General features: G+C 42.5%; 1 protein-coding gene across 5 annotated transcripts in view; it reads left to right on the forward strand.

Annotated features, from left to right (window-relative positions):
• The window catches only part of ERG (ETS transcription factor ERG), a 143,869-nt gene extending 121,978 nt beyond the window's left edge, over positions 1-21,891 (forward strand). For 4 of the 5 annotated variants that reach the window (XM_063393194.1, XM_063393193.1, XM_063393197.1 and 1 more), the window contains 8 exons: positions 472-623; positions 5,115-5,318; positions 6,223-6,303; positions 8,213-8,284; positions 14,680-14,748; positions 15,088-15,144; positions 16,741-16,788; positions 19,840-21,891. In XM_063393194.1, coding sequence (XP_063249264.1) covers positions 472-623; positions 5,115-5,318; positions 6,223-6,303; positions 8,213-8,284; positions 14,680-14,748; positions 15,088-15,144; positions 16,741-16,788; positions 19,840-20,360 — 1,204 coding nt within the window. In that variant the 3' untranslated portion in view covers positions 20,361-21,891. The remainder of the gene's footprint in view (positions 1-471; positions 624-5,114; positions 5,319-6,222; positions 6,304-8,212; positions 8,285-14,679; positions 14,749-15,087; positions 15,145-16,740; positions 16,789-19,839) is intronic. The other variant, XM_063393196.1, reaches the window with a different exon arrangement.
• The last annotated feature ends 1,423 nt before the right edge of the window (positions 21,892-23,314 follow it).

Raw genomic sequence — 23,314 nt, forward strand, 5'->3', positions numbered from 1 at the left:
AGTGTGGAACAACGATGGCAGTGGAGGTGGGCAGCTCTCCAAGCCTTGGGCTGCTTGGACAACGGCAACTAAGAATAGTTTTCCCCAGAAAATATGCAATAAGTGCATTTCTGTGTCTCTCAGTTGCCTGTGAGATGTTTGGAGAGGGAAATGCAGCTCCTTGCAGCCTCCAGGCTGAACAAGCTCATGACCAAGCCTCCATTCCATGTCTGGAATTAAATTAATAGTATTTATAATTTCTGGAGAGATAAGAGAGCCTGATCCTTTGATAATAGAAATAAATCTATGTTCCATTGAACCTGGTTGGTGTTTATAGACAACTGAAGGAATCTGCAGAGTCACGGGGTGGGGGGTACTGGGTTTCCCAAGTGCTCGGCTCCCACTTTTCCATTCCATTCCAGGTGATTCTCTGCCGGTGATATTAATAAGGACTGGAATAATAATGGAAGCACACCTTTGTTATCTGCCTAGGAATTCTCCAGATGACTGCAGCGTGGCGAAAGGAGGGAAGATGGTGAGCAGCTCAGACAGTGTGGGGATGAGCTATGGGAGCTACATGGAGGAGAAGCACGTTCCACCCCCGAACATGACGACCAACGAACGAAGAGTCATCGTGCCAGCAGGTCAGACCCTCCACACCTAAACTGCAAGCTAAAAAAAACTGCATTTCCCTCAAGCCCACTAAGGTTATTTAGGAGGGTTTGGGGAAAAGTAGCAATGGGGGTGATCAGGTGGAAAAGAGCAGTGATTTTTAGGGGTTATTGAGAGGATGAGCTGAGGAGGATCACAGTGAGGACATTCCTCAATCTGTTCTTCTCATTTCAGCAGCAGAATGAGCTGATAACAGGCACTCAGATCTTATCTGACTCCTGTAGCTCCTCTTGGAGGATTTCACCCTAAAGTGGGCAAAAAGAAGGAGCACCTCCATTTCTTATCCCTTGGACAAGCTTGGTGCAGGGTACGTGAGGGAGAGAGAGAGAAAGGATCACTGTAGCACAGATTACGTTTGAAAACACCAAAAACTGTCTTCTGTGGGATCTAACAGGGCATGAAAAGCCTTTGTGTGTGTTATGCCCTGAGTCTGGGCAGCATGAAACATTTTAATAAGCAAACTGACAACTCCACTGCAATGTAAGAGCACAATTGAGAAATTCTTGGTCAGCCTTGGCAGGCTTGGCTGTGGGATTCAACAGTTGATGGGACAAGAAGGCTGCTGCCTTCATGTCACTTCTGGCTGCCTTGTCCTCCAAACAAACCTGGAGTACTTTGCAGAATAATTAGCGTGCCTATTTCCAAGTCACAGCATCTGTGGGTGTTCCTAAACCACAGGGTGTGCACAGGGTAAACTCAACCCCAGCAGCCAGGAGGGAATGTTTTGCTGCTGGTTCCTCTCCAGCAGAGACCTGCCTGCCTGAAATATTTCTGCCCCCTGCCAGGTTGCTTAATATTCTTACAGTTTTTCAGTTGCTTAGGCATGCAAGAGTACTGACTGTGGCCAATTTTGCAAGCTGTGATTATTTCAGTTATTTGTCAAGAAAGGTGTGGACAAACCTGTTGCAGTGTCCTCTGCAATGGTATTGTCAATTCTGTTCTGGAGACAGGAGAGTGATGCTCTGAATAATGAGTGTCCTGCCAACACTGAAATACACAGCTTTTGAATGTTCTCCTAAAACGTTTCTCTTCCTGGGGTTTGGCACTTTTTTTTTCTAATTATTTTTGTAATCCTTAGCATGGTTAGCTCAGCAGGGGATTTTTTATTTAATGTATTCTTGGAGGTGTGTTTGAGATGGATTTGAATGACTATTGAGGAGCAAGATGGTCACAGTCACAGCCTTGGCATTTTGAGGTTACTTGAAGAAATTAATGGACAAAAATCGGTTGGTTTTGATTATTGCATAGGCAGTGTGCAGGTCATGTGGTAAAGTTAGAAGTAAAATTCACATTTCCAGCTGTGGTAACTTCCTATTTATCATAATTAAGGGGCATTTAAAAATTACATACATAATGAAAATATTTTGGTAATTTTCCTGGTGTTTGGTTGTGTACTTCAGAGCAAATAGAAGTTTTCAGAGTTCTCTGCTGTAGGTGTGGGCAATCTCATCCAGACCCAAGATCTACCACCAGACTTGCATCCCTTTAGATTCCTCCTTGTTTCACACCAGATGGAGGCATTATTTTAATTTTTTTTTTTGGTGGGATTCAGGACGTCTCCACCTCTTTCAGACCAGCCTGAACAACAGTGAAAATAGAGGGAATGGCACTGAAGTTAAGCCATAGAAAAGCTATTTAGGGTACCATTTATGTCCCAGATTTTCATGGGATGGGCAACAGCCAATTGACCTCCATGTGCTCCATTCTCAGCCTTGTGGATATCACAAAATCACTAAAAATATCCTTGAGGATATCACAAAATCATTAAGATGATAAGGAAGAAAGTCTGGAAGAATTTTTTTCCCCTTGGCTTTAATCTTTTCTCTGCAAAAAGTATAAATTCTTCATGGAATGAGCTGAGGGACCTTCGTGTCGTTGGTTCCTTACTCAAGAACAAGGAAAAGCAGAATGGGAGAGAAATAGAAAATGAGGAGTTTAGAGGAAAAAAAAAAGCTTAAATTAAAATTAAGGCTTCATTAAAAACATTTTGCTAGAAATCTCGACTGCTTGGGGCTCTTTTTCCCCAGATGGTTTTGCCAATACTTCAGGTATTGAGTAAAAATGCACACAGGTGTAACAATGTACAACACAACAGTCTCGGGGAAAAAATGCAGAATATTTTAATATTCTAATATTATTAACTAGATACCCACTCCAGTTTGTGAAATGACTGCCCAAATCTGTTGAGTGCTGGCTTTTTTAGCCTGCACTTAAGAAAGCTTCTTTCAGACATGAGTGGAAATTTCACTTGAATAAAGATAAGGATTGAACAGAGGGTTTTGAAAATTGTTCACCTACAGCTTGCAGTGCTGTCAGTGGGCCAGAAACTCTGTTAATCTGTGGCTAAAAAGGCCTAAAAATAATGAGACAGAAGAGCTGAGTGGGAGAAGGAGCTCACTCAGCAGCGTTTGCTGTTATAACACCCAGAGCTCACAGCTCTCCACAGCACTCAGCACACCAAATCAGCTCCTCCTGCAGCCAGTAAAGAGGGGATTATTTTGCACTGGTCCAGTGTTGCAGTGCAGCCCCACACCTTGATAGGTGTTTCCATATTAGGAAAGAGTTTAAGCTTCATCCCTGAACTTAAAAGGAAAAAAGAGCAAGAAACTTGGATGCTCATCTCACCATAATTTGCCTGGTGCCAGCACAAAGGCACCTGTTGGATCCTTGAAAGGTAACTCAAGACCTGTAGCTATTTTCTATTGGGCAGCATGCCAAAAACCCTTCTCAATCATTACATACCTAAGAGAGAGCACGGAGATTCTCAGTACATTTTCAGGGTGTCTAAACAGGTGCAAGGGACCTTGCTGCAAGCGTGCACAGCTTTCACTCTTTTGTTTTCTCTAGTTTGTTGTTTTTGGTTTAATTAGAACCTTTTTGCTTTTTCAAAATACCTCTGATCAGCCATCTCGCTAATTTTTATAAGCCGTTTCCTGAGGCTGTGGAAATGGCTTATAAAAATTATCAAATAAGCCATAAAAATTATCAAATCCAGGATTTGATGCACCTTCGTGAGGCTGATAACACTCTGGCTTCATGCAGTCCAGTGCCTCAGCAATTCCCTGTTGGAACTCTGGGCACTGAGAATTTTTCTGTGCTGACAGGCACTGATCCTGAAGAGAACACTGCACTTGACCTGAGGATGTGGAAAAGGCTTCCAAAATTGAATGATAGCACTGAGATTATGGGTGTGGAGTTTGGATAGAAGTGTGTGATATCACAGGGTGCAAAACTCAGAGTTTAAGGGTTTAGAATACAGGAATGGATAGAAAGCAAGGTGGAGGATTTAGGGCAGAGACCAGACCTTCTTTTTCACCTTGCTCTCCGTGGGTCTGGGTGTTGTTTTGTAATTGGGTAGAAAAATCAGCATTGCAGGCCAGGGGTGGTTGGTTATTGGGTTAAAAGTAGAAATAATTCAGGTGTCATTTCTTAATTGGACAGTTTATCCTTAAAAGGCCTTGTAGAGAGAGAGAGAGGCCATTTTTGCTTTGTTAGCTGGAAATGCTGTAGAACTCATGGTTTGTGAGACTGTGCTATAGAGAAGAATCAATAAACATCCGAGTCTGAACACAAAACAAAGTCTTGTGCATTCAATCCCGACCCTGGCAAAAAAATAAGATAATAGATAAATCCCCCTCTGCAGGAGCTTCTCTGTGAGGGCAGAGTCGGTGACAAAGTATCTCTATAAGCAAACCAGCTGTGGTTGCACATGGTTTATTGTGGGGGCCTTGCTTGTAGCTGCTAGGCACAGCTAAAGCAGGCCAGGAGAGCAGGAAAAGAGGGAAAGAGAGGGAGGTTCTAGTTACTGTACAATAAATGTCTTTCCAAGTTGAATAATCTGTGTTGGACCAACCAATCTAATACAAGGTACCCATCACTGCGAGGCCTACCAGAAATGAGACTGGGGAGACAGAGCATGCAAGGCAGAAGACCCTGCCCCTTGTTTATTCTTCTTATTATATACTTCTAGCAAGGTGACTATGGATTGGAGAGTTGACAGTCCCACATCTCACCATATTGGTCAAGGGGACTGTCACACAGTCTTGTTTGTCCCAGCATGGAATGTGACAACAATGGCTATGTTTATAGAACATAGCTGGTGTTTATATGAAAAGAGTGTGAGAAGGTGCAAACCTTCTTCTTAATATGAAAGCTAGCTAGGAGAATCTCATGGCAACAGTACCAATCTCACAACATTTACATAAAGCCAATAGAACTGTGCCATTACCTTTGGCAAGCACAAGGGTATTGTTTATTCAAGGGAGATTGCCCTCAGCTAGGCACACCATTGTTCACTAGCTGATGGCTTGGTACCCCACACCCCAAAGCCTGCCCTCATTTCCATCTCATACTTGTTTTTCTCATACTCTCAGAATCTAAACCATCATATTTACAAGGCCTCTCTACTTCACCCTTCCCAACACCCCTCCCGTGCCTGATTTTGTGCTGTGTGGCCCCCGCAGACCCCACGCTGTGGAGCACTGACCACGTGCGCCAGTGGCTGGAGTGGGCGGTCAAGGAGTACGGGCTGCCCGACGTGGACATCCTGCTCTTCCAGAACATCGACGGCAAGGAGCTCTGCAAAATGACCAAGGATGACTTCCAGAGGCTCACCCCCAGCTACAACGCAGACATCCTGCTGTCACACCTACACTACCTCAGAGAGAGTAAGCCGGTCCTGCGCCGTGCCTGCAGTCACTCCGAGGTTTATTGCTGTGAATGGCTGGGTGTTCAAATGTCTCTTGCAAGTGTTGCTGTTCCTCAGAACATAATGGGGAGGTCAGCCCAAATCCTGTTGAGTTTGATGGAAAAAGCACCATTAATTTCACTCATGTTTATCACAGAGAAGAATTAGGGGCTTTTTCTATGTATCCATCTCGGAGAAAAATCAAGTTGAAGCTCAGCATATTCAGCAGGGAAAAAAAATCACGTGGGGTTCAGTGCTAATGTTTTTTCTGGTCACATACTCGTTTCTTTCCATTTTAACTAATCGAGAGTGCAAACATTGATTCATAAAGTGAATTCCAGGCATGATTCTCAGGACTGGCAGCTGTTTGCTGTGCTCTGGGTAGGACCGGGAAGATTCAACTGAATTGAATTTTAAAAAAACCCTGTAAATTCATGGAAAAAAAAATGAACAGTCCCTGAAGTCCAAATGCAAATTAATTGTAGTGCATGGCTAGAAGTTCAGTGGGAAAAAAGGGACTAGGGATTACCTGGATTGAGGGCTTTCATCTAAGCTTGAGGAAAATTTGCCTCCGTTTAAAGAAGTTAAAATGAACATGGTTTTTAGAGAAAAAACCACCAAGCATTGCAACACCAGTGCGGTGCAGTCTCCTCCACACGCACACTGTCAATAACCAGCCAGAAATTTTGTGCATTCATAACAATAAATTATGATATTGGATAAATGAATGCCCTAATTTATCCCGTAGCCCACACAGCTCCCTCCAAACTGCAGGCTGTCGAGAGATTCATATTCAGGCAATCCTGTCAGGGGAAAATATGGTTTAAAAAGATAATTCACGATTTTTTTTACATTCTGGTGTTGCTTTTTGTTTTGTTTTGTAGCTCCTCTTCCACATTTGACTTCAGATGATGTTGATAAAGCCTTACAAAACTCTCCACGGTTAATGCATGCTAGAAACACAGGTAATGCTGGCACTGCTCCCACTGCTGTAGGTCATCTTCTAAAAGCACAGGATTCCTTTCCATGGGCTGCTTGCTAAATAAAATGGAAGTGGTAAATCAGGAGGGAGGCAGAGGAATCCCCTCCCTGCTGTCTGTGTGTTGTCTGCACAGACACACAGAGAAAAGGTGAGACCACGCAGGGCCAGGTGGTGCAAAAATGGTGAAAAAAGTTCTTGTGTCCTGCAAGAGAGTGGGGTCCCTGACACAGCAGGAAACTGCAGGTTTGGGGCCTTCCATCTGAGGATTTTTTTGGTCTTTCTGTCCATTCTGTTGTCAGATCTACTCCATGGATCCCGAGAAGCTTCTTGGAGCTCAGAAGTGCTTTGGGCTCTGGGGAAGGGGATGTCTCCCCTCCCATGAACTAAATGTTCAAATTGTGGAAATCAATACAATTTCTTTTCTGGCATTTAGCTCATCTCATTTTCTAGCTGCTGTGGGACTTGAGCTGGGAATTCCACTAAGTCTGATGTTGTAATCTCCACTAAGTCTGATCTGAATTTAAAATGAATTTTGTTGAAATTCACCCTTCTGTTAATTTGGCCCAGGAAAGTGTTGAGCGTAGGCAGGAGAATGACACATGCCTCATCTGTCTTTCAGAATGCAACTTAAAATATTTATGAAAATAATCCAGGATCTATTTTAACTTGCTCTAACAGTTGTGCAACACAGGATGGCATGGAATTGTACAAATAATGTGGTTTTTATCCCTACAAAAGATGTTTGGAATATTGCATGATCATGCCTGAGGGTGTTAGTTACTTACAGTGACCAGAAATAACAAATCTCTATGAGAAAGGAAAAAGATAATACAAAGGATAATGCAAAAGAAAAAGAAAACAAAACTTGGATTGCAATGCTTCTTTCATATTTTATTTTGTTTTTTCACTCTGAATGAGTTTCATAGCAAAATTCACTGGATTAGAAGATCTTTCCCTGAGATTAGAGGTTTGCCACTGGTCATAGTGGCAAACAAAGTCCTGCTGTGGGCTCTGGGCCTGCTGCAAACCCCACCAAAGGCAACAAAAAATTTTTCCATTTACTTTGATGTGGTTTGGAATAAGATTGAAGTCCTTTTTAAAAATAGATGGACTTGATGGCCTTTTCCATCTGTGGCTTTAGAGATTCTAATTTGCCAGGCAGCTTCCACTTACAGATATCCAAGTGTTGTTCAGCAGTTCTGTGTGTTATCTTTTTCTCTATGTGTGCACTGACAATGATATTCTGAAATTCATTTCACCAAAATGAGATTATCTGTCATTGGGGAGTGTGAATAATGTCGTGCTGATCATCAGCATATGGGAAATTTTGAGTTGTTCAATTTTCAGGGGACCACAAAAGAGTCAGAAAAAAAGTTCTTGAAATCAGCAGTAATTGACCTTTTTGATCTTCCTGGAGAGGGTCATTAGAAGTCCATTGATGTAGTCAGAGCAATTTCAATGCCTGAGGAAAGGGAGATTCCATTTCCTACATCAAGCTCAGTATTTCTCATGTTTTCACTGAGGGTCTGACCCAAAAGTCTCTGTTGAAAATATGAACCTTTCTGGGAATGCAGTAATGAAGGCAAAGAGATTTTATTTCAGAGCATGCAAAGCCACCTTCCCAGGTGGAGGTGGTTGTGGTAGAAGGGATTTCCTGACCTTGACTGTCTCCTTCTTAAAACAGATTTTGCACAGACTTCCATCCAGTAATTTGAATGCCTTTATGTAAATGTAAAGATTATTGGAAGGAACTTTTATACATAACAGTCCAAAGGCAGAAATAAGTTATTCAGAGTTTTCATTCACTCACTCGACAGGAGGGGGAAATACTGGTGGATTTAGGGACTGTGGAAATCAATCTTTAGGTGTTATGTCCTTTTCTTTCTCTTCAGGAGGTGCCACTTTTATTTTTCCAAACACATCAGTTTATCCAGAAGCAACACAAAGAATTGCAACCAGGCCAGGTATGAACCATAACCACTTTTTGTGTGCTGTGATCTTGCTCATTTCATCTCTTGAAATATCTCATTCTTTTTCTCCTTCAACTCCCTTTTCATAAATATGAGGCTCCATTTTGAACACACACATTATTTACTTATATAACATTTATGTGTCTATTTATTTGTGTAGAGTGAAATAATTAAATAGAGCAGTTTAATAAGTCCATTTCTTCCACAAATTTCTGTCTTTGAAGCAATTGTATCAACTTTTTAAAGTACCAGAAACCTAAGCTCTGTTCACTGGTTCTGTTCCATTGTTCTAGCACAGTCACTGGTCAATACCCTTCAGCTCTCTGTTTGTAAAATGAGGCTAAAATTCCCTTTTATTTGAAGTCTGTTTTGGAAAAATACTCTAAAAATGCAGGATATGTGCTTCTCCTGCAATCTACATTTTATTTCTGTTTGAGGCAAGCAGAACCCACAACAATCCGATTGTGAATTGGAGTAAAATCAAAACACAAGGATGTTCTCAATGCTAAAAATTTTGAAATCTGTGAAAGTTTTGTGAATGTGCTGATTTGTGAAAGGCTAATGGGAATAATTAAAGAAGGTGAGGACGTGGCTATGAAGCCAAAGATATTCTCTTTATCACCCTTCACCACAAAAAATGCTGGAAAAATGCCTAATCTGGACATTTGCTTTTCCAATAATGAGTGCAGAACACTAAGGGACATCAAGAGGAGTTGCAGCAAATACTGAATTTAAAGGAAATCCATTACTGAGCCAGAGGCAAAAAATCCAAGTTCTCTGAAGGGACATGCAGTGGAATTGGCTGAGTTCTGGTGAAAAATTACATTGTCACATTAAAAAGAGGGGGTTTGAACAGCAATTATTTTATTTGTGCTTTTGGGAGAGTCCAGGAGGGTACACACAGATAGTATTTTATATAGCCTTGTGTATATGCATCTCTGTAGGTTTGGTAATTGATAATTAGAAAAGAGAGAAAAGGAAACAACTACCAGGCCATTACATTAGCAAATTCAACTTGTTTGAATCCTTGGAAATCAAACTCTGCTAGATTTGTTTGTTTTTATTAGTGGCTGAAAAGGGAACTGCACATCCAATCCATTCATTTGGCTTTCATAAGGCATTCACCAAAGCACCCCACAACTGTTTACAACAGAATTTAAATCAGTGTATCATAAGAAACAAATTAAGAAGTGGCTAACTAGCCTGTCTGCAGTAATGGACATCTTAAGTTAAGTTGGGATTGTTCAGCCTGGACAGGAGAAGCTTTGGAGTGAGCTCAGTGTGGCCTGAAGGAGCTGCAGGAAACCTGGAGAGAGACAATTGCCAAGGGCTGGAGGGACAGGACACCAGGAGAGGCTTCAGACTGAGAGAAAGTAGGGTTAAATGGGATATTAGGAAGAAATTCTACCCTGTGAGGGTGGGCAGGCCCTGGCACAGGGTACCCAGAGCAGCTGTGGCTGCCCCTGGATCCCTGGCAGTGCCCAAGTTGGACATTGTTGGAGCAGCCTGGGGCAGTGGAAGGTGTCCCTGCTATGGCAGGGGGTGGAACAAGAACTTTAAGGTCCCTTCCCACCCAAATCATTCCATGATTCTATGATTTTGTTGTCACTTGAACCCAGAGATTCCTGTCCAGGATTCCTGTCCAGGTACCCAGGAAGTTCATCAGGGAGAAACAGCTTGGCAATACATTAATGACCAAAAGTGCAAGTTGATAAATGCAGCACAAGTTATTTGCATATCTTCCTGATTCCTAATTAGCCCCCTTCACTCATGAAGGAGCAACTTAACACAGTCATCCTTATTTATGGCACAGTGACAGCCACTGCTCTGCCCGTGGGCCAAAGTGAAAAATGTGATCAGAGGAAGAACCACGGTGGAGAATCCCCTGGGAAATGTGGCTGTGCCATTAAATACCCCAGCAGTGTGGCCTTGCATGGAAAGCTCTGTCAATCATCCCTTATCAAAAAGGCTCTTTGCAGAGTTTAGAGGTTCTTAGGAGCTCCTGGGAAAGCCATGGGAGCATGGAAAAATCTTTGGAGCATGTTGAGAGATACAGAGGTTTGGAATTGTTCAAATCACAGTCTAGGGTTGAGGAAACACGATATAATTATCAAAATAAAGAGTGTCACAGAGCACCTGCTTAGTGTCAGTGTAAGAAGAAGGGATATTCCAAATAAATTAAACATTTTCATGGAGCATTAAAGCAGACTGGGGCACCCAGAAGCTCTCGGGATCCCTGGGGAATGTCAACACAAACAGGGATGAGACAACAAAGCAGAAGTATAGGAACAATCATCAAACATAAATCCAGAGGCCCCAAACTCTCTGTAATTCCCAGCAGAAATGAACATGTATCAGGTCCAGAGGGACCTGGTGTCCTGCAGGACAAGCTGTGCCAATGGAGAGGATTTCAGACAAAGGCTGGAATGAATCTATTTTCCACTGGACGTGAATGAAAATCAGGATTTTTTGTTCCCTGACAAGGTCTATGATTTCTATATTTGTTTCATCCTATGTGTGATGGAAAAGTGAAATGTTAATTTTCTCTAGAGGAAAAAGGTCCTAAACCACATATCAGACATGGAACTTCTTCATTTTAGCATTTTTATCTAATTCACATTTAAAATGACACTCAGGAAACAAAATGCTTTGTGTCAACATCTTCCTGCGTTCACACAGTTACTCGTGGAATTGCAGTTTGGTTTTAGGGTGTCTCTTATTATATGCAGAACTAAATATTGTCTATATAAGAACTGTAGTGATTTTGATAATATTGTTTTATTTTATTTTTTACAACTGAAAGTTGACAAGCATCTTCAAAATCAGAATTTTTATTCAGAGAAAAAGGGGTTTTTGCAGAAATTCAGTTTTCTTTCAGGAAACTCTTTTGTTGGTTTACTCTGTGGCTTTCCTTTGAGTTAAATGTCACATTTTAAACAGGCTGCAAAGAAGCTTTCCCATAACAAAGCACTGTTCATGTGAGAGCAGAAGCAGACCCTAGGGACAGCCACTTGATGACATGAAAAAGGTCACACATGAGGAGCAGGGGGAATAAATAATGTTCAGTGGGAATCAGCCAAATCCTGGGGTGCAGCTCTGGAGAGAGTAATTAAGCACTGCCATTGTTAAGGCACTACAATAGAAAATGGGAAATGAGCAGGGCTCGCAGTGCAAGGGAGGATTTCTGCAGTCACCTTTCCAGCAGGACATGAGGTTTCAGGGACACAATGAGGCTCTCAGGAGCTCAGGGACACCTGGCTGGGGTTTTGTCACCAAGCAGGAGCATTCCCATGCGAGATAAGGACATGTTGTGCTGATACCTCATGGACAAGAACAGCTCTGCTTATCTGGAATAGCAGCGTGTTTATCAAGGCACGATGCTGAACCAAGCATGAAGCTGGAACTGTGCTCTACTCCAAGAAAAGCTGATAATAAGAGAAGCTGATTTTTCTTTTCACGGAGAGGGCGTATCAAAAGATCATCTTGTGATGTGATGAGTTAAAAGGCAAAACATTTTTCTCACAGTACTGAATTTGTACCGAGTATGTTTCAAGTGCCACCGAGTACAAGCACACACAGCATCTCCCAGTGCTCTGAGGGCACAGATGTGTGATGGTTTAAAAATGAGAGGAGAGGAGAGGAGAGGAGAGGAGAGGAGAGGAGAGGAGAGGAGAGGAGAGGAGAGGAGAGGAGAGGAGAGGAGAGGAGAGGAGAGGAGAGGAGAGGAGAGGAGAGGAGAGGAGAGGAGAGGAGAGGAGAGGAGAGGAGAGGAGAGGAGAGGAGAGGAGAGGAGAGGAGAGGAGAGGAGAGGAGAGGAGAGGAGAGGAGAGGAGAGGAGAGGAGAGGAGAGGAGAGGAGAGGAGAGGAGAGGAGAGGAGAGGGAGAGAGGGAGAGAAAGAAAGAAAGAAGGAAAGGAGAGAAAGAAAGAAAGAAGGAAAGAGAGAAAGAAGGAAAGAAGGAAAGAAAGAAGGAAAGAAGGAAAGAAAGAAGGAAAGAAGGAAAGAAGGAAAGAAAGAAAGAAAGAAGAAAGAAAGAAAGAAAGAAAGAAAGAAAGAAGAAGAAAGAAAGAAAGAAAGAAAGAAAGAAAGAAAGAAAGAAAGAAAGAAAGAAAGAAGAAGAAAGAAAGAAAGAAAGAAAGAAAGAAAGAAAGAAAGAAAGAAAGAAAGAAAGAAAGAAAGAAAGAAAGAAAAAGAGGGAAAGAAAAGAGAGAGAGAAAGAGAGAGATCGAGAAAGAAAGAAAGAAAGAAAGAAAGAAAGAAAGAAAGAAAGAAAGAAAGAAAGAAAGAAAGAAAGAAAGAAAGAAAGAAAGAAAGAAAGAAGAAGAAAGAAAGAAAGAAAGAAAGAAAGAAAGAAAGAAGAAGAAAGAAAGAAAGAAAGAGAGAAAGAAGAAAGAAAAAGAGGGAAAGAAAAGAGAGAGAGAAAGAGATAAAAAGAGAAAGAAAGAAAGAAAGACAGAAAGAGAGAGAGAGAGATCGAGAAAGAAAGAAAGAAAGAAAGAAAGAAAGAAAGAAAGAAAGAAAGAAAGAAGAAGAAAGAGAAGAAAGAAAGAAAGAAAGAAAGAAAGAAAGAAAGAAGAAAGAAAGAAAGAAAGAAAGAAGAAAGAAAGAAAGAAAGAAGAAAGAAAGAAAGAAAGAAAGAAAGAAAGAGAAGAAAGAAAGAAAGAAAGAAAGAAAGAAAGAAAGAAAGAAAGGAAAGAAAGAAAGAAAGAAAGAAAGAAAGAAAGAAGAAGAAAGAAAGAAAGAAAGAAAGAAAGAAAGAAAGAAAGAGAAGAAAGAAAGGAAGAAAGAAAGAAAGAAAAGGAAGAGGTTGTGGGTGGAATTGTGGCTGGGACAATGTCTTTCTGGGCAGGGAGTGGAAAAACTGGGAGGGAAAAAAAGGTTCCTTATGTCACCAGAATCTGCCTGGCAAGGGAGTCTGGAGAGGGGGAGGCAGAGAACCTGCCCTGGAGGTGGGGAACTGGCCAGGCAAGGCAGGACTGCACAGAATACCTGCCAGCCCCCCACAGCTGAGCCCCCTCTGTACAGAGACTCAGAACCACTGGAATTACAACCAGAGTAATCTGAATTTATTGTTTGTGAGATGATAAAGTCTCTAACCAAGCAGCAGTGTTGATCTCAGCCTGGGCAGGACACCTGCAGTCACAGTGATTCATGTTCTGCTCAGAGGTGAGCACCTGTAAAACTCACATTATTTTCTCTGAAGCTGTGGAATAGTTCTGAAGAAATCAGGGATACAAGGTTGCTCATTATGAAAATGCAGTACAAAAATCAATTGCAAATCTCAGCAAAAACAAAGGTTTTGAAATGTAGGATTCTGGGAGGTGGCAGTGCTGGCAGTACCAAACAGACTAAAAGAATTCATGGCAATTTGGTTGTGCTTTACACTTTTTGGTTGTGCTTTACACTTTTTGGTTGTGCATTACACTTTATTTCCAAGCAATGCTGCTTCCCCCAGTGCTTGGGAATGGGCAGATACATCTGCCTCACACAGAGCCAGTCTGGGGCTGTTTCTTTCCTTTCTCACTGGTTTCATTTCCAAACATGAATTCTAAAATAAAGCACAAGTAGTGTTGAGAGTCGAGACATCTGCACCAACTTAGTTCCACCAGGTGGGCACTGCTCCCTTCCTGAGATCCTGGAAGTTACATAAGTCTCTGATTTTGGCAGTAATTTTAGCTAACGTGCTAAAGTCAGCTGTGGAAAAGCACAGGAAACTGCCAAAGATTTCTAAGGGTAAACCAAACATTTGAATTTACTACATTTGCTTTATGAAGAAAGCTTTTATGGTTTAGGGGTTTTTTTCAAGTTTTTTAATATGCTAAAGCACTGAAAGAAAATCGAAGTAACGAGTGAATGAAAGAAAGGGAAATGAAAATTTAGATGTGTAAATTTAAGGAGCTTGTCCGTAGAAGCAGAAAGGAATAAATCAACTAAAGCTTGTCTTCTTAAAAGGAAATACTCTTAGATGCTGAATTTGGGAGGGTTTATGCATAAAATGAGCTCGTGGAGGACTTTTCCTGCAAGATTCTAGCATGGATTATTCATGATGTCAGTGTGTGCCATTCCTTGGTGTCCTGGGCTGAGGAAGGCGACCAAAGGGAGTCCCCTGAACCTTTGGAAGTGCTGAACTCTGTATTGTCTCTAAAGATTCCTTGCACCACCTGTTGCAGTGCAGCTCAGACTCCTGGCAACAAAAGGCACCTCTGCAGAGCAGTGCAGAGCACACCTGTTGTTTTACTGTTGTTTTTAGAGACAATAAAGGTTTTAAACAAAGAATTCCCTGCCTGTTTCAGTGATTTTCCAAATACTGAATCCCTTTAAAGGTGCCCTTTTTGGACATAACCACTTTAGGCCATAGCTGCATGAATAAGTGTCTTTTTTCCTTCACAGATTTGCCTTATGAGCAAGCCAGGAGATCAGCATGGACGAGTCACAGCCACCCCAGCCCCCAGTCAAAAGGTAAAAGCATCTGCACAGCTGGGGAAACATGGATTAGACTCCAGAGGGAATTACAGGAGCTCTGGAGGGGTTTTATCTGTGCATTTTTGGAAAGCCAATTGTATAGGCAGTTCTGGGAGGTGTCACTGGGCAGCCACATCCTTCCTTAAACTTCCTCAAGTCCATGACCATAGAGCCTTAAAAAGCTTTTTAGGATCTTTAAATCCTGTTGTGTCCATCCTGGAGCAGAGGGCAGCAGGAGTTCCAGGTCTGGGGACTTCTCATGGGTTTGGTGAGCAACTTCCTAACTGGAAAAATAACTACACGTTGTTTTTTTGGGGTTTTTTTTTCCATTTTCAGCTACTCAGCCATCATCCTCAACAGTTCCCAAAACAGAAGACCAGCGTCCTCAGCTAGGTGGGTGTCATTTGCTTTGAATTCTGCCTGGGTTTGTTGAATATGATGAGAAGGGCAGCCAAACTGCACAGTCTGGTTCAGACCATTCCAGCTGGAGACCACCAAAACCCCAGAGTGAAAGGGCTTTGCTCTGCAGCTGGATTTGGGATGAATGTAATGTTTAAAGGCAGTGACAGCCCTCCAGAATAAAAGTGCTATTAAAAAAAAATCTGTCTACAGGTTGAGTACAAAGGTGGAAGGTAGAGATGTCAGAAGACCCCAGTAGTTGAGATGCCAGCAGCTGGAAAATGTGTATGAGCCAAGAAAAAAAAAAAAAGGGAATGGATTATACCCTACAGAAACCCATTTAGCTCCTGAAACCCAGCAGGAATATTAGAGGGATTCTCAGTCTGTTGGAAAACTGAGGAGAAAGCAGAAGTTTATGGGTTTGTAGAGTCGTGGTTTAGCAAAATGTGCGCCTTTTGTGTTTTCAGAGCAGCAAATCCATGGGGTGGGACCTAATCCCTTATTGCAAATTCAGCTGCATTTTGGACAGGTAGCTGGAGAGCACTACAAAGGTTCTGAGTCAGTCATGGCTTTTGTTAACAGCAAAAGGTTAGAAGGAGGAAATAAAAGAGATTTAGAGGATATTCTTAGCTCAGAAGACTCTGAGCCAGTTTTTATCACATGGATTTTAAATCATTATTCTGGTTTTTGTTACAGCTAAACAAGACTGTGCATGACTAGGTCTCATTAACTCATGCACAGACTGGCTGGGACGTATTACACTGATTTTTACCCAGTGTTTTATCTAATCTGGCCTTCCAACCACGAGAATCTTCCTAGAAATATACCCATGATTTATATAAGTCCTGGGCACCTTTTAGTGGCTGTGTGTGAGCTGCACAGAGGATTTAAATGTGTAAGGAATGTAACCTGATGGTCGTCTTGGCTGTAAAAGCCACAGGGTCACTCAGTGCTTGCAGCCCATTGCTTTGGCTTTTTGTCCTGCTGTCACAGCCTTCCCTTTTTCCCTGTTGGATTTCAGGCCCAAAGCAAGTTTCCATTTCCAGAGGGAATTCCTAGAGGGAAATACTGAGATGCTGCAGGCATTGGAAGGCTGACAGAGCCTGTTCTGAAAACCCCAGCTGCAGGGTTAATCCATGGGATCCCTCACTGGAGTGCAGTGGCAGAAGGGAATCACAGAATCATGGAATCACTGAGAGTGGAAAGGACCTCCAAGGTCATTGAATCCACCCTGTGACCCATCCCCACCTTGTCACCCAGACCAGAGCACTGAGTGCCACCTCCAGGCCTTTCTGGGACACTTCCAGGGATGGAGATTCCACCACCAGAATGCTTCATAACAAAATTTACATTCTGAATATCTGCACCTGCACGTTAATACAGTACAAAAGGCAAATGTATATCCTTGCACACCGAGTTTGAAAGGAAAACAGGCAAATACTGCCATGCAGAGGGAGAAAATTGCGTAGGTGGTGGGCCTGCTGTCCCATCAGGCAGGGCACACTGCTCCTCACAAGGTTCAGAAATAGCACCTAAAGTACTTGGCATCACCGTTGCATGATTTTAAATCTTTCTTTCACCATTTTGTAGATCCCTATCAGATTCTTGGGCCGACCAGCAGCCGACTTGCAAATCCAGGTGAGAAGGGATTTTGCTGGTTTAGGAGGCTTTCCTTTCTTTCACTGCTGCGTGTCCCCACTTCAGCTTCAAGACCAGACCTGGAAGGGGATGTCCCTGATTCTCCCACTCTTCAGTGTGGCTCAGGGGGTGTTGCAGAATTTCTGAATTACACAAGGGTGGGACTGAGGAATTTGGAATCATTAAGGTTGGAAAGGACCTCCAGAGAGTCCAGCCTTTGAAGGTGAAGCTCACTTCAGTTTCCTGAACATCAGATTTGGTTAAGGGGTGTAAGAGAACCCATCTGGTCTCCAGTTACCCCTCCTGAAGGGTAAAAATCTCTTCATCAGCTGTGTCCCAGGTTCTGTTAATCCACAACACAATATCACACTGGCCTTGATGAATACCAATGTTTGGGATGAATAACCCAGCAGAAATATATAGGAAAAAAAGAACAAAACCCAGGAAAGTATAATCTATTTGCAAAGAATAACGGGGTTAAACACTTCAGAAGTGTTCTCCCACTCAAGAAGACGATGGGGTGCATTGTGGATAGGGACGTGTAGCTTAGAAGACAATCACAGACTCACAGAATCACTCAGGCTGGAAAACACCTCAAGGGCCATCGAGTGCAACCCTGGGCCAGCTTGTTTTTGCTAAAGACAAGGATGATTTAGTAGTTCTGATTGGGAATTGTGCAGATTTCACTGCTCCAGGTCCCCAGGACACTCTGTGGGTGTACAGCACCATGGTCAACACCACAGCCCACCACAACAGACTGACCCTGTGTGTTCCACGTGTGTCCCTTGCCTGGACGGTCCCAGGGCACAGCATTCCTTGTTCCACACATATCTCCTCAGCCCCCAGTGACAATGGTTCTTTTTACAGCAATCTTACTGCTTTTCAGGGCCTGAAATTGCCAAAATGCAGATCAGTTTCCTGACCTCGAGCACAGTTCTAGATTAGCTGACTCTCTAAACAGTTTTGTGTGGCAGAGGAAAGTAATTAAGTAAGTGTTAAGAACAGGATTTTCCAAATGGCCTGAGGTGGTGGGGGTTTCCAGGCAACACTGGTCTTGACTGGAAGTGGGGGCCTACGTCCCTTTAATTTGGTCATAAATCATGGCTTCCTAACTTCTATCAAGTGTCCATTTGGTTGGCTTCATTACTGTGGATGACACTAAAACGATCTGGATTGGGATGCTTTTTAACATTTGGATATGGAATTCCTCCACGCCATCATTCCTGTGCTTTAACATGTTTTCTGTGTTTATAAATTGGTGGAATTACTCTCTCATTAAAAGGAAATTGACAGCAACCATTTATTTTCATAGGACTATATATTACATTTGGAAGGCAAGTGTTTATGTTAGAACATATGTTGGATTGCTTATTCAAAAATTTGTGTTTTGTCCAGTGCTGAACTGTTTATTGATTTTCAAAGCCTAATCCTCTTGTTATGTTTCGTGTATTAAAACTTGCATGCCTTGCTCATACCATGGATTCTTTTATTTGTTTGTTTATTTAATGCATGTTAATGGAACAGAAGAAATTCATTAAGACCAGTTTGGATAAATACAATTTAAATGAATATGGGTTTCAGTTGCACTGAAGTATAAACTGCTAATGGGTTTCAGATGCTGCTCTAGCTCAATATTGTAATTGCTACTATAAGCTCTCTAAAGAAAAGCTTGTTTATTATACCCACATAGCTGCTTTGGATAAAAAAAAAAAGAAAGAAACCCAACCAATTTCTGCTCAGAGACTTAGTTCAGAGTTAGCACATCCAGGCTGGTTGGTAAACTCTGCTGACACCGTGCTTGTGAAACAGATTGCATCGCAGGCTGCTTCAGCTGCATTTTGCATCATTTCAGTGTTGCTTTGTCAAAAAATGCTAAGCTTCTAACATGACTAGCAGTGGCAAGGCCCTTTGAAATCTACTTTCACTTGTCCACAATGGACACATTTTGTTGCCCCACCTCACTTTTGAAAAGTTTATGGCAGACTATTTTCTTTTTGCGGTGGAATTGGCAGAGAGCGAGAAAAAAATACGACAGCAACATTTTAATGTCTTAATGTAAAATAATCATTTTAACTCATTTGAAGCAGCATGATGACAAGGATGTGTTTTATGGACCTTTTCACTGTTCTTGCAATTGTTTTGCCCTCTGGTTGTATGCAGTGCAACAGCGAGCTAATAAGTTTCCGTTCTGCATTTCCCCAAATGCTGCAAAGGGATGATATGGTTTGGCACGGGCCCAGCTTGCTCTAAACTTCTCCATTTTGTGTGGGCTCATTCCATAGCAGGGAACATTTAGTTGCAACATAATGCTGTGAGAACAAGCAGGGTGTTACGCAAGTGAGAGCTGTTTGTGCTGAACTTTGGAGATTAGTTTCCTAAATGAGCGCTGTATTATTTCCCCATCAATTGTCTGCGCTGAATGACATTAGGTAACAATCAAATCTCCACGGAATGGCATTCTGCCGCTCACACGAGGGAAAACACGACACACTGCAATTATCCCTGCCCTTCAGGATTTGGTGAGGCAGTCCTGGGAGAAGGGGGCGGGTTAATAGAGGGAATTAGGAGCCAGCATCACAACATTTCCTAATGGGGTCCTCGGGGAGAGCCACCTTGGCATTGTTAGTGTAGGAAAACATATAACCACACGAAGGCGATCATATGCGGTTCTTTATTTGAGCGCACGGGGCACAGGGGCAGACAATGCCGAAATCTTGTGCCCAAGAATACAGAGTCGATTTGTGATTTTTATAGTTTCAAATTATACATATGTTAACTAACCTCCACCCCTAGATACTGGTTATCCTATTTCTTAGCTACTATCTTAAATCATACCTACGCTTTACCCTGGGTTCTACTTGATTTGGTTAAAACAATGCTCCTCAATTATCTCCTGGGCTGGAGTCACACTTGACGTTTGCTCCAAAGTCAAGTTCAGATTGTGCGTCTTCTACCTTCCCCCCCTCAACTACCCACGGTTAACTTATACAATTTTTTTTAACCCCCCACTATCAGCATCACTGAAAACCCCCTCTTTGTTCCTCCCCGCAGGCAGCGGGCAGATCCAGCTGTGGCAGTTCCTGCTGGAGCTGCTGTCGGACAGCTCCAACTCCAACTGCATCACCTGGGAGGGCACCAACGGCGAGTTCAAGATGACGGACCCCGACGAGGTGGCGCGGCGCTGGGGCGAGAGGAAAAGCAAGCCCAACATGAACTACGACAAGCTGAGCCGCGCCCTGCGCTACTACTACGACAAGAACATCATGACCAAGGTGCACGGCAAGCGCTACGCCTACAAGTTCGACTTCCACGGCATCGCCCAGGCCCTGCAGCCCCACCCGCCAGAGTCCTCCATGTACAAGTACCCGTCAGACCTGCCCTACATGAGCTCCTACCACGCGCACCCGCAGAAGATGAACTTTGTGGCCCCCCACCCCCCAGCCCTGCCCGTGACGTCCTCCAGCTTCTTTGCTGCCCCCAATCCCTACTGGAATTCGCCGACTGGAGGGATCTACCCCAACACCAGGCTGCCAGCTGCTCACATGCCTTCTCATCTCGGCACCTACTACTAGAGTGGGGTGGGGAGAGCAAACGCCGGGCAAAGCCGAGGCGCTCCTCGGTGGGATTCGGTCCCTGAGGAGCCGCGACGAACTCTGGTGGAGTACTCGAATTAAAAGTGCCTAAAGAGACAAGTGAAGGTTTGGCTGGGGGAAAAAAAAAGAAAAAATCCCCCAAACCACGTTAAAAATAGATGTCAAAAAGACTTTTTTTGTAGTAGGGATTTAAAGGAAATATCCAAGAAGTATTAAGATACTAAAATGTAATGTATATGGGCATCGACTCTGTGGACCAAACAACAATAGACTATTGTAGGTAGGAGCATGAAATGATAAGGAAAGCCTACAGAAGCTGGTGGTCTTAAAAAGTTGATAAGCTTGTTTAAGTGTGTAAAGTTTGATATCATGCTAGTGCAAAACTGGGACTATACTACAGCAATATAAGGATAAGGCTATAGTGACCAAACATACAGTATATGGATCATTACAAAAGAGAGGGAAAAGGGAAAAAAAACCAGGAAAAAAAAGCCTATCTGTATTTAAAAAATAGAAACATATCAGCAGAAGAGACTGGTTAGTGTGGAAGCTGACTTGGAGTAGAACAGCAGTGTTGTAGTTAAAATCAAACAAGATCCATTCGTCAGAGCGAATCAGCTACTCAAACTGTGAAGACAAACCAAACTTTCAGATTCCTTGACAGTTTTACAGGAACCCTGAGCCAAATGTGGGAAATGAGAATGTGCTGGAGGGCAAGTGTATGATTGTAGATCAGAGGCCTGCACCTGGAAGCAGGAAGGAGAAGGAGGAGGATGAAGGTGGTGAGAAGGGGAGGAAAGAAACTTCTTGACCAGTAGAGACTGAAAAGACTGAAAACTTTGTTGCGTTGGGACTATGAAGAAACACTTGTTTGGACTTGTGAAACATATTGCTCAGTATTATACCATTCCCAGTATTTCAGGAGGAACAGACTTGATTCAGTAGTAATAAAAAGTGGGAAAAGGGAAAAGCAGAAGAAGCGAGAAATCAGAATATGCATCTCTCTTTTTGTTTTTTTACAAAAAAAAAAATAAGCAAAACTGGAATTGTGTTTGATATTTAAAAGTTACCAGTTAGAACCTCATCATTACTTAAGGGGGTTTGTTTTCTATTGGTTAGAGCAAGAGACAACAACCCCTGACTGCCAGAATCAGAAATCACCTGAGTATTTTTGTTAGGCGGGCGCCAGTTTTTCTTACCGAGTCGCGAACGCTGTGCGTTTGTCAGAATGAAGTATACAAGTTCAATGTTATTTTTTTTTTCCTTTTTATATAATTATTATATAACTTATGCATTTATACACTACGAGTTGATCTCGGCCAACCAAAGACACACACACACACAAAAAAAAAACCAAAACCAAAAAAAAGGGACAATCCAAAAAAAACCTATTGTGGCCTTGAATTTTAACTCTGTATGCTTAATGTTTACATTATGAACATATTAGTCCTTAGATTGCAGAATGTATGTAATAAAATAAGCTTGGCCTAGCATGGCAATTTCAGATTGACACTGTGGTTTGCATTTGTGTTTGCATTTTTTGTGTGTGACACTCATGCCACATCTGCTACTCTCCAGGTAAAAATAGGCCAGGGGTTTTTTGGGCTGTGAAAATGTAGGAGCAAACATCCCAAGTTTAAAGTGCACAAGTGCTGTGTATCTTCTTTTCCAGCCCTTCTTTAACTGTGCCTTGCTATCCCTGTCCTGAGCTTTTCTGGTTCAGAGATTGCAAACATCCCCAATTAATTCACTGACAGCTCCATGCCCAAGACTGGAAATTAAGCCTAAGGGAGACCTCTAAGGAAGAGTATTATACTCAGAAATCATCTTTTGTTGCCTTGAAGCTGCAAAATCTCAGCCTGAGATGTATCTTCCTCCTGAATCATGTGCTTAATTGCTTTGCCCTCTTGCCCTTAATACATTCTCTATCATTCTTAGTAAAAAAAGTGAATAATGAGCAATTTCCGTGATTCCCCACTTTAGAATGGAGTATATGGCAGCTTTGTTCATTTGTTATTGCAGCCCATCCTGGCTCTTTACAAAGGGCAGGGGTTTTTATTTTTCTTTTCTAGCTTTAGAGGCATCCCACTCTGTACCCTGGGCCCCAAAACTGCGTCTGGTGCCTACTGGCATGAATCCATTCTTTCCCAACACCATCTGAAGAACTGGTCTGGAAAATCAGCCCTGACATTTATGAGTGGCTCTCCACAGTGTTTGCTGCAAGAATCCCAGACTATCCCTCCTTTTTGCTGTTCTTTTGTGCCCTTTTTCCCAGACAAAACGGGTGTGGCTTCAGGTTTTATAGGAAATGTTCTGCATATACATTTTTTGGGGGGAGCAACAGGACCCAGCTCTACCAGGCTTTGTGTTAGGAGTGTCTTGGTGGCAATTTATAAGCACAGGATTGTGTTACCAATGTGTGAGACCTGAGCAGAGAAATAAGCACTGTAAGCCTGTGTTTCTTAAAAAAAAAAAAAAAAAAAAGAAAGAAAAATGAACTCTCAGAAAATGTCGGTCACTGTTTTAGAAAGTTACGGAGTTATGGCAGGCACACCCACGTGTGATTATAAAGATAATAATTTGCCTTTCAGTGGAAATAAATCTACACATCCTCACTGTCTGCTTCATGTGTACTTCCAACCCAAAATGGTAAGTGTATTTTTGAACCAGCTTTTAATTAAACACTAAAAATCCAGATTTAAATAAGGTCTTTGTTTAGATGGGCAAGGAACGTGCCTGGAGGCCTCCAAAGCATCCTGCAGGATTTCCAGAGTGTGTTGCCTGGCTGTTCTCCTGTGCAATGGGAACAACATCCTGGGACAGGCACAGATGGCCTGATGGAGCCCCCTCGTGTGAAGAGTAAAATCCTGGAGCTGCCCATGGGAAGCTCACTGGTGAGCCGTGGTCACCCATTGTAGGGCTCCACCTTCCTC

This window comes from Prinia subflava, chromosome 3 (genome assembly GCF_021018805.1).
Source record: "Prinia subflava isolate CZ2003 ecotype Zambia chromosome 3, Cam_Psub_1.2, whole genome shotgun sequence".
In the NCBI taxonomy this organism is placed as follows: domain Eukaryota; kingdom Metazoa; phylum Chordata; class Aves; order Passeriformes; family Cisticolidae; genus Prinia; species Prinia subflava.